Source organism: Oncorhynchus keta, chromosome 7, assembly GCF_023373465.1.
Source record: "Oncorhynchus keta strain PuntledgeMale-10-30-2019 chromosome 7, Oket_V2, whole genome shotgun sequence".
Classification (NCBI taxonomy): Eukaryota; Metazoa; Chordata; class Actinopteri; order Salmoniformes; family Salmonidae; genus Oncorhynchus; species Oncorhynchus keta.
The window spans coordinates 13,677,734-13,689,205 of NC_068427.1; the positions used below are offsets into that span (position 1 = coordinate 13,677,734).

Here is an 11,472-nt window from a genome sequence, read left to right on the forward strand (position 1 = left end):
AATGATCATTGGAGAAGGCATATTCTGTATGGGGGAGTTTTGTTAAGAGCCCTGACGATTGGTCTGAACATTAACACGCATCGCTTGCGGTACGGTTTTTGGAAGAATAAGGACCTTATCTTTCATATAAAAGCAATAAATACTTTTCAAAAAACAAAATATTAAATTAATACACATCTTTTATAGTGTTAGGGTTAGTGTAACCAGAAGGCCATATTTCCATGTTATGGCGTGTTTACAGAAGACCTGTGTTAATAATTAGTTATCTAGCATGCTCCGAACACCTGTGTGTAGGAAGAAGTCTGTCAGAAACGTGTTGTCACTGAAAAATCCTCAGCTGCAACTGTGATAAATGCAATTGTGTGTCTTTTTGCGTTTGTGAAATTATTTTGATGTGATATGAAAATAAAGGGCTTTATGTTTCTAGAACCTTATTGCAGTTGAGAATTGATTCACGTTTAGATTGAGTATTTGGCTGCCAGAGCCAGTCTACCTCTGAAAATGAAGGAGTAATGGTAATTACTCCTTGGGCTACAGTAGGTAATGTGTACATTTTATTTTCAAACTACATTATATGACATTGTTATTATGCTGCATTACATGACTACCACCAGGAACCACTGGAGGTTTACTTCTTTTGGATGCAACGAAACCACACCTGACTTTATATCCGTCAAATCCCATGCAGTCGCATTAAAGTTCATGCAGCCGCGTTACAAGTTCAAACACTTGAATGTATAATGTACTCTTGTCTAGCCTACACCTCGATTAGACTGATAGGCTATTAATCACCCCCATTCAAATTAACATGAAAACATGCATTATTAGCCTGTAATTATTTCCATCATTGATAGCGCCTACACTTTCTTTCCCTGTTTCGGACTTCTAACGCGGTAAGGATAATAAGGAAGGGACTTGCGGGTGATTCACAGTTCGATATAGTGAAGGAGTTTTCCATCACAGCTCATCGAGATGATGTAAGTTAACATAGTGTGTTGTCCTAGCATTGTTGTTCTAGCAATTCTTGCTTGACAAATTGCTCTTTGCTAAGAAACTATGTTTGTTTATTTTTTTTAAACAACCACAGTAATTGTTGCCCAGATAAAGGAACGTATGAGTTGGACCGTTAAGCACATTAAGTATGTCGCTGCTATAGTGTGTCAAAGGCTTTGTGCATGTCAGTTTCAGATGCAGGTGTCTTTGACAGGCATTGTCTTTAACTGTCACAACAAATGTATTACTGAGAAACACAAATAATCCCCAATAAAAGGATGTCTAGATGGCTCAGCTGGTTGGAGCATGGCACTGGCAGCACCATTGTTGTGAAGTCAATTTATGCATGGTTTACAAATACTTTGAGTGCTAAGTTGCTTTGAATGAAAGCTTCTGCTAAATCATTATACATACACTTATTTGACATTCTCTGATCAAGATAATTACAGTAAATTCCCTTTGAGAAAGGGTCCAATGGGCTTTGTAGGTGTCATAACCCGTACAAATATCCGCAATATTCCCGCTGTACACATTAATACGCAAAGAATGGAATGCAAGACATGAAGCACTGTTCTCTGGAGTCTGACTTGATCTACTTCCACCCTGATGACTCAGGAATAATCATCCATGTTCCACCATGAAATGAGTCTACCCCCCCTATAGTATACTATCAATATACTATCACAGCTCATCAAGGTGATGTTAGTTAGCATAGTGTTAGTTAACATAGTGTTTTGGCACATATATATCCATTGGTCTTAATACATTTTATGTGAGATATATTTTATCCATCATAGAGTTGTAAGGGTTAAAAGAGCCTTTCTTGCTGCTGTGCTGGATTCATAAAACCCCTTGTCTTCTGTCCTCCATAGGCTGCCTCCCAGATCAGTGTCACCTAAAATAGAGGGGGGTGCTTATATTTGTCCTGTTTCACATACAGTATGTATAAGTGTGTAACCTGTACAAGTGCGTGGTGTGAAATGAAAATGTGATTTTTGCATATCCCGCTCCCCCTGAGACACCCTTGGAGAGTGGGGTAATGGCCAGTGATCAGCCATTATCCGCCAGGGATCACCTCCTCAGGCTGCATAGTGAAGAGACGATTTCATCAGCTGAATGATGACCCAGAGCAAGAGGTCAATTCTAAAGGATTAGGTTGATACTGTATCATTTCAGCCCAATAAATTTCTAAAGAAAAGTCCCATCGCAAAAGTTGCCTCACTGCCATTAATGTGAGTCGCTTATGTATTCTGATGAGAAGTTGGGCTCTTGTCCTTACCTGACTCCTGACTAAATTACTTTTTTTAACGACAATTCAGTGGCATTCCATGCAGCCATATTGGTTATTGCTGGTGAGTGTTTGTTGATGCCTCTTGCAACATGCTACTTCAAAGATATTCCAGACGGTGGAGTATTAGAATGAGCTTGACCTTCTGGCTGTTGTGGAGGTGACCCACAGAGAGGATGAGGATTAGGCCCACGTCAGACTCCACACAACAACACTGGAGTGTTACTGAAGAGGGCTCCGCTTGTGGAGTCATGGGGATGCGGTGAGTTCTTTATAATATTGTATGTTATATTGTGTAAAGATAGCCTGATCCACCATCCTGACCACTGCACTCTCGTTTTGTTTTAACAGAACGTAAGCTCGGGATGGTCGAACAAGGCTAGTGTAAAGGTGGAAAATTTGTGAATTTCTTTTGTTGTTCTTTTCAAGATGTTGGTACTCTAATAAAGTTTTTGAAATTGTCATTAATGTTTTGTTATTAGAAACGAACCTGTTGCCTAACTGGGCTACTTCTCCATTTTATTTTGAGGACACATGAAGGAAGTCTCAATTTCATAATTTACTGAATAACAGTGTTGAAACAGTTTTATAATTTAAGAAGAGCTGTGAATTAAGGTCCTGATCTGTTTATTCAGTAAATAATTTCAGTGGTTTCAAAGTCCCACAATAAGAGCTAAGGTGCTAATATTTGTGTAAACTCTACAGAGTTGTGTTCTGTGAGTGTCACTGAGTAGGTAACGGTTAAAACCGGGTGCAAATTGAATTTGGCCTGTCCTCCATCCCATGCCAAATCTTCCTTGAAGTAGAATACCCATCTCAAAACAAACATTATTGAGACAAAACCAATGGTCACGGTGGCAGACAAAGCGAACAGAAATTGCTTGAAATTCTCCATCGCCAACACTGGATTAACGGAGGAAGTGACCTGAGGTGATGTCTCAAACTAGAGGAATTTCATGAGGGTACTCGGGAGTTTGGGTCATAAGTCATGATTCTCCAAATCAGGTCTGCAAATGTTTTCAAACACCAAAGTTGTGTAACAGTTATGAAAAAGATCACCAATGTGTTGTGCGCAACATTAGAGTGAGCAACAACAGAGGGATCAGCAGTTCACCTTCAAAATAAAAGTCCCCCATTGAAAGTGATGCAAATGAATAAAATGGTGGAATCATGCCACAATTGGACAAGATAATGCTAAACAATGTTGGAATCTTTTAATAAAAATCCAACAAAAGACAATTAGTTCATTTGAAAAATCTGTTGAAATCGCACTGTGGATGTATTTGAATTCAGAATTGTAATTGGGGGCATATTTATACTCTGAACAAAAACATAAACACAACACGCAACAATTTCAAAGATTTTACAGGGTGACAGTTCATATGAGGAAATCAGTCAATTGAAATAAATTCATTACGTCCTAATCTATGGATTTCACATTAAATGTATTTTTTAAAAGTAGGCCGTGGATAAGAATGCCAGTCAGTATCTGGTGTGACCACCATTTGCCTCATGCAGCGTGATACATCTCCTTCACATAGAATTGATCAGGCTGTTGATTGTGGCCTGTGGTATGTTGTCCCGCTCCTCTTCAATGGATGTGCGAAGTTGCTGGATATTTTCTGTTTTATTATTTTACCAGGGAAGACATATTGCAATCTAGGTATCTAGGCAACTCAGGTGTCTATACTTCACCAGCAAAGTTAGATAAGATGGAAGTTTATGAAGTGAGGCCTTGTAAATAAAAAGATAGTAACATTTAGAGATCTACGGGTCTTTAGCGAAGTCCAGGCAACTTTTTGATACAGGGTGCAGTGATTAGTATCAAAACTGTCACCTGTGAAAAGAAAATGAAAGGGATAGGGGGATACCTAGTCAGTTGAACAACTGAATGCCATCAACTGAAATGTGTCTTCCGCATTTAACCAAACCCCTCTGAATCAGAGAGGTGCGGGGGGCTGCCTTAATCGACATCCAGGTCTTCGCGCCCGGGGAACAGTGGGTTAACTGCCTTGCTCAGGGGAAGGGCACTATGGTAGATGGCATCCAAAGCAGCTGTACTTTGATAAATAATATCACCATAATCAAGAACATATAAAAAGGTTGACAAAATAATCTACTTCCTACTGCTTAGAGAAAGGCACAATCTGTTTCTGTAGAAAAAGCCAACTTTAAATCTTAGCTTATTTATTCATACATTTTCAAGTTCATAATTGTGCACTCTCCTCAAATAATAGCATGATATTCTTGCACTGTAACAGCTACTGTAAATTGGACAGTGCAGTTAGATTAATAAGAATTTAAGCCTTCTGCCAATATCAGATATGTCTGTCCTGGGATTTTCTTTTAGTTTCTTACAACCAGATGATAATCACATTAGCCTACCTTAGCTCAACCGTCCCGCGGGGCGGACACCGATTTTGTAGAGGCAGCTCATCTACATGTTTTTTATACATCAAATTCATATTCATTCAGAAGTATTTATGAGCGGGAACATGTTCAATTGGAGAACCATCTAATGAATGAACATGTAGATTAATTCTTGCTAGAGTTTTGCCCGTGTTAAGCAAAAGTTTTGAAATCAGCAAGGGATTCCTGACTGTAGTTTTGACACAGCCGGATCAACAGTCAGGGCAATAGCATTCATAATAGTACCAACCATATATATATGAAGTACTTTTTTTTTACAGATTGATCAGTGGTGTTTATATGAATAGTGAAGAGAACAGGTCCCAAAATTGACCCCTGTTTATGCACTTCAAGAAATTCAGACTTAACCCCATCAATCACGATGACCGAAGTTCTCTCACTAAGCTAACCCTGAACAGGTGTCAGTGTGCAGGCCTATAAAAGACAACTTATTCAATAAAATAGCATAATCAACAGTATCAAACGTTTTTAACAGGGCCTCCCGAGTGGTGCATCGGTCTAAGGCAGTGCATCGCAGTGCTTGAGGCATCACTACATACCCGGGTTTGATTTCCCGGCCATGACCGCGAGACCCATGAGGCGGTGCACAATTGGCCCAGCGTCGTGAGGGTTTGGCCGGCCGGGATGTTCTTGACCCATCACGCACTAGTGACTCCTTGTGGTAGACCAGGTGCATGCACACTGACTATAATCACCAGATGTATGGCGTTTCCCCAGACACATTGGTGTGGCTGGCTTCCGGGTTAAGCGAGCAGTGTGTCAAGAAGCAGTGCGGCTTGGCAGGGTTGTGTTTCGGAGGATGCAGCGATGGGACAAAACTGTAACTACCAGTTCGATATCACGAAACTGGGGAGAAAAAAGGGGTAAAAAAAATATCATTCTTTTTTTGGCAGGTCCACAAACAAAGAAGCACATTTAATTTTACTGTCTAAAGCATTGACAAAATCATTAACAATTAAAGTGGTTGCTGTAATAGTGCAATGCCCAGGCCTAAACACTGATTGGTTTACATTCAAAATACATTTCTCAGATAAATAAATACCAAAGTTGTACATTTACCAAGGATTCAAGAATCTTAGCTAGACAAGGAAGCCTTGGAATGGTTCAATACTTGTTAAGATCACAACTATCTTCGCACTTATGAAGAGTGGCAGCACAAGAGCCGAGTGCCCTACTTTGGAAAATTTCCTGATTACAATGCAGTATGGCACCGACAGAGATGGTCGCCTCGCTTCAGGTCCTTAGGAAACTATGCAGTATTACGTTTTTTAATATATTATTTCTTAAATTGTTACCCCAGGAAATTTTAAGTCTTATTACAGTTGAAGTCGGAAGTTTTTATCTGTTTGAATCCGTTTCAATTGGGATATTTTGGACAGCAAACATCGATTATTTTATTGTTGCTCATGCTAATGTTGTGCACGACCCATTGGTGATCTGTTTTATATCTGCTGTGTCTGTGTAACCTGGTCTCAGTGCATTTCGTATCATTCTTTACCTAAATACGTAACTCTCCATTTAGTATGATATGTTAAATTTCGTATGGTATGTATTCATTTGTGAATGTCCATAATCCATTTCGTATGATATGTTACGAATTACAATTCGTAGCTAAAAAGCAGTAAGAAGTTGAAAGTTGCTAATTAGCTGAAATTGTCTGATGAGATTCCAACATGCAGCCTTGGAGTTATTATACATTTATGTTATACGCCCACCGTTCCACCCAGACCAACCATCATCCTTTCATTTTTGCCTTCTGTCGTATGTAACCATACCAAACGTAACATATCATACTCATTTGATGGTCCCGGACTGACCGATTACTATGTTACGTCTTGTCTATGAGACCAGTCTGTTCTGTCTGACCCATTTGTAACAACGGAGGTTACAAAACTTTTTCAGATTTGTTATTGGAAAATAATTACTCATGACCCCCCCCCGCCCACTTGAAATTCCTCAAATCACTTCCTACATGAATCCAGTGTTGGCGTTCGCGCTGTTAGAGATGGCAATGGAGAATTTCAAGCAGTTCCTGTTCGCTTTGTCCGCTGCCGTTACCGTTGGTTTTGTCTCGATAATTTTTGTTTTGAGATGGGTATTCTACTTCAAGGAAGGTTTAGCATGGGATGGAGGACTGGCCGAATTCAATTGGCACCCGGTTTTAGTCGTTACCGGGTTCATTTTTATGCAGGGAATTGGTGAGAAGTTTGTATATGTTTATTACTCTCTCAAGTACAGAATTCAACTAAATCTGAAGCGATTGAGTTGGGCCGACACGGTCTTCGGTTTAACAAGTTATTTTGAAACTGAAGGTTATTTCACCAAGCCATTTGGAACCTGGAAGATTTTTCAGTAACGTTAACCCAAAGACAGGGCTAGATTGTATCTATTCACTGTCAGGGTACTATTATTGAAAGAAATATGCATTGTTTTCAAAACCGTTTCGGTTGTTTGCTTTATTATCATCCGTTTTGTTGTATACAAATATGTTAGATCACGATCTATGCTAATGTTGCACTGATGCATTTCTGAGTAAAAGAAGACCCTTTGATTCTTTACACAGTTTAAGTGAATTGAGTTATACTCAGATTTTCTACCAACATTCCAGACCATGTGCATTCTTCCACTTGAAGTAGGCTATTTCCTTGAGTGTAGCCTAAATAACTTAAATTACACAGTAACTTTGATTTGTATGTGATTGGGATTACATTAGTTTAAAATGATTTTATTGGCCTACCCGCTTAAACTAAACAAAATGAAAACGATATAATGCGGTGGCCTTATTTTATTGTGTAGAAGTAGGCCTACCTCATAGTGATGTAAGCAAGAAACAGGATGTTACAACATACGTACGTGTAGCATGAATTGCTCGTCTCAGAGTATTATTCACATTCAATCTCTTTGGATTGAATGCATTTTCATGATTAAACATCAGTTGAATAAGTAGGCTATTTTTGTCGGTTTCAGCCATTATCGTGTATAGGTTGCCATGGACCTGGAAGTGCAGCAAGTTAATGATGAAGTTTATTCATGCTGGCTTAAACATACTGGCCTTCATTTTCGCTGCCATATCTCTGGTAGCAGTATTTGACTTCCACAACTCACAAAAGATCCCCAACATGTACAGCCTGCACAGCTGGGTGGGTCTAGCAGCTGTGATACTATATTCACTACAGGTCAGTACACCAAAATATCTTGTGTAGCCTATTATGATGCTGTAGAAATGTCCTTAATGAATGCTTCATAATGTATTATATTGTTATAAATCTTTGTCATAAAGCATCATTTTAATAGATTATTTTCTTACTATTTAACTACAGCTCTATGCATGGACGCTTGTGTAGGCTGTTTATGAAGTACATTTTATGGCACAGTAAGACCGGTATATTCCATTCTTCATTACAATGCATGACAGTTTCCTGATGTTTCCTTCTTTTACTGAGCAGCTTGTCCTGGGAGTGTGTATATACCTGGTACCCATCACCCCAACATACCTGAGAGCAGCGTTTATGCCCCTGCACATCTACAGTGGCCTGTTCATCTTTACCAGTGTCATAGCCACTGCACTTATGGGCATCACAGAGAAGCTCATTTTTGGCCTGTAAGTTTTATAATATGGGAAATATGGGACATACACTAAACTTTGGTACTTAGAGACCCCATTTTATAAACATATTACAGCTATAGCTAACTCTCTTCTTTGTCTCTCAGGAAAAATCCCAGTTACAAAGACTCTCCCCCAGAGGCCACCTTTGTGAATGTGCTGGGAGTACTTATAGTTATTTTTGGAGGAATCATCCTCTGGATCGCTACTCGCCCCTCTTGGAAACGCCCCAGTGAGCAGGTCCTGCGCTCCCCGCCTACTAACGGGGGTGGGTCAGTTGGCATCAAAGTGTCTCAACAAACTGACCTGATTGACCCCAAAGGCAATGGAGATGCCAGGAGAAGGAGTGGTAAATTGGAGGACTCCGGACAGGTCAACTGAGTAACATGAAATCCAACTGCTGATTCTGTCTGTCTGTTGATGCTTTAAAAAGTTGCATTTATCTACTGGCATTCCCTCAGCAAATGTAAACCTTTGTTCCAAATAGCACCTTGAGGAATTGTTTCCAACAGTTCCAGAATGTTGATCTTTAAACAGTGTTTTTTTATTTGATGTAATTGAATGTAATGGACAATGATTTGAAAAAAGGATTGAACTAGCCTATTGAAGATTAGACAGATTATCAAATATACTGAACAAAAATATAAATCCAACAATGCCAAAGATTTTACTGAGTTACAGTAAGGAAATCAGTCAATTTAAATAAATTAGGCCCTAATCTATGGATTTCACATGACTGGAAATACAGATGTGCATCTGTTGGTCACAGATACCTTTTTAGCAGGGGCGTGGATCAGAAAAACAGTATCTGGTGTGACCACCATTTGTCTCATGCAGTATGAAATCTCCTTCACATATAATTGATCAGGCTGTTGGTTGTGGCCTGTAGAATGTTGTCCCACTCCTCTTCAATGGCTGTGCGAAGTTGTTGGATACTGGCGGGAACTGGAACACACTGTCGTACACGTCGATCCAGAGCATCCCCAAACATGCTCAATGCGTGACATGTCTGGTGAGCATGCAGGCTATGGAAGAACTGGGACATTTTCAGCTTCCAGGAATGTAGTACAGATCCTTGCGACATGGGGCCGTGCATTATCATGGAGTGATGGCGGCGGATGAATGGCATGACAATGGGCCTCAAGATCTCGTCACGTAATCTCTGTGCATTCAAATTGCCATCGATAAAATGAAAGTGTGTTCGTTGTCCGTAGCTTATACCTGCCCATAACCCCACCGCCACCATGTGGCACTTTGTTCACAACTTTGACATCAGTAAACCACTTTCCCACATGATGCCATGAATGTGGTTGGCGGTTGTGAAGCCGGCTTGACGTATTGCCAAATTCTATAAAACAACATTGGAGAACGCTTATGGTAGAGAAATTAACATGCAATTTTCTGGCAACGGCTCTGGTGGACATTCCTGCAGTCAGCATGCCAATTGCACGCTCCCTCAAATCTGTGGCGTTGTGTGACAAAACTGCACATTTTAGAGTGGCCTTTTATTGTCCCCATCACAAGGTGCACCTGTGTAATTAGCTTTTTGTGTTCATGGAAAATTTCAAGGACCTTTTATTTCAGCTCATGAAATGTTGCGTATATATTTTTGTTCAGTGTACATATTCCTTACATTTGTGTAACTTTTATAATGATTACATACTGTATTCTTCAGTGTTTTTATTTTAATTTAAGGCAAGATTTACAGGACAAACACATCTTTAGGTGTGAGGGGTGAATCCATTATAATCCAAATATATGTATTATTACATACAGGTCTACTTAAAGGCAATATAGGCAAACACAAATTTAATCATTACTCTGTTCAATATACTATTGATTTAAATCAGTGAGGAATTCATGATGGCTGCTTAATAGTATTAAAGCATATTTTACAAATGATTTAGTACATTATAACATTACCAGCATGTTTGTAGACATGACGTCTATATACATTTTTGTTGCATTTTGATCACTGGCAGCTTCATTAACCGCAAAACAACTGTAATGCATTTCCTCCTCTTCTTCCGAAGAGGAGAGGCGAAACGGATCAGAGGACCAATACGCGGCGTGGTAATTGTCCATGGTTCTTTTTAATACGTTAAGGTACACATGAACAACTGACTACAAAAAAACAAGAAATGTGAAAACTCAAAACAGTCCTATCTGGTACAAAGACAGAGACAGGAACAATCACCCACAAACACACAGTGAAACCCAGGCTACCTAAGTATGATTCTCAATCAGAGACAACTAATGACACCTGCCTCTGATTGAGAACCATACTAGGCCGAAACATAGAAATACCCAAATCAAGAAAAACAAACATAGACTGCCCACCCAACTCACGCCCTGGCCATACTAACTAAATACAAAACACAGGAAATAAAGGTCAGAACGTGACAACAACAGTCTCAATGTCAACAGCGAAGAGGCAACTCCGAGATGTTGGCCTTCTAGGCAGAGTTCCTCTGTCCAGTGTCTGTGTTCTTTTGCCCATCTTAATCTTTTATTTTTATTGGCCAGTCTGAGATATGTCTTTTTCTTTGCAACTCTGCCTAGAAGGACAGCATCCCAGAGTCGCCTCTTCACTGTTGACGTTGAGACTGGTGTTTTGCGGGTACTATTTAATGAAGCTGCCAGTTGAGGACTTGTGAGGTGTCTGTTTCTCAGACTAGACACGCTAATGTACTTGTCCTCTTGCTCAGTTGTGCATCGGGGCCTCCAATTCTTTCTATTCTGGTTAGGGCCAGTTTGCTCTGTTCTGTGAAGGGAGTAGTACACAGCGTTGTACCAGATCTTCAGTTTCTTGGCAATTTCTCACATGGAATAGCCATTTCTCAGAACAAGAATAGACTGACGAGTTTCAGAAGACAGTTAGTTCTTTGTTTCTGGCCATTTTGAGCCTGTAATCGAACCCACAAATGTTGATGCTCCAGATAGTCAACTAGTCTAAAGAAGGCCAGTTTTATTGCTTCTTTAAATCAGAACAACAGTTCTCAGCTGTGCTAACATAACTGCAAATGGGTTTTCTAATGATCAATTAGCCTTTAAAATGATAAACTTGGATTAGCTAACACAACGTGCCATTGAAACACAGGAGTGATGGTTGCTGATAATGAGCATACCTATGTAGATTTTCCATAATTGTTTTTTT

At 39.7% G+C, this 11,472-nt stretch overlaps 1 protein-coding gene across 1 annotated transcript; it reads left to right on the plus strand.

The window, feature by feature from the left end:
• The first annotated feature begins 6,555 nt into the window (after window positions 1-6,555).
• LOC118386038 (plasma membrane ascorbate-dependent reductase CYBRD1-like) lies at window positions 6,556-10,217 on the plus strand. The gene is made up of 4 exons (XM_035773402.2): window positions 6,556-6,909; window positions 7,679-7,887; window positions 8,158-8,312; window positions 8,423-10,217. The coding sequence occupies exons 1-4, from the start codon at window positions 6,639-6,641 to the stop codon at window positions 8,694-8,696; spliced, it is 909 nt and encodes a 302-aa protein (XP_035629295.2). The 5' UTR covers window positions 6,556-6,638; the 3' UTR covers window positions 8,697-10,217.
• Window positions 10,218-11,472: the final 1,255 nt, after the last annotated feature.

Coding starts and splice junctions, on each gene's coding strand:
- LOC118386038 (XM_035773402.2), top strand. CDS start 6,639: ATGACCCCCCCCCGCCCACTTGAAATTCCTCAAATCACTTCCTACATG. Junction 6,910..7,678: donor CATTTTTATGCAGGGAATTG/GTGAGAAGTTTG, acceptor TGTCGGTTTCAG/CCATTATCGTGTATAGGTTG. Junction 7,888..8,157: donor TGATACTATATTCACTACAG/GTCAGTACACCA, acceptor TTTACTGAGCAG/CTTGTCCTGGGAGTGTGTAT.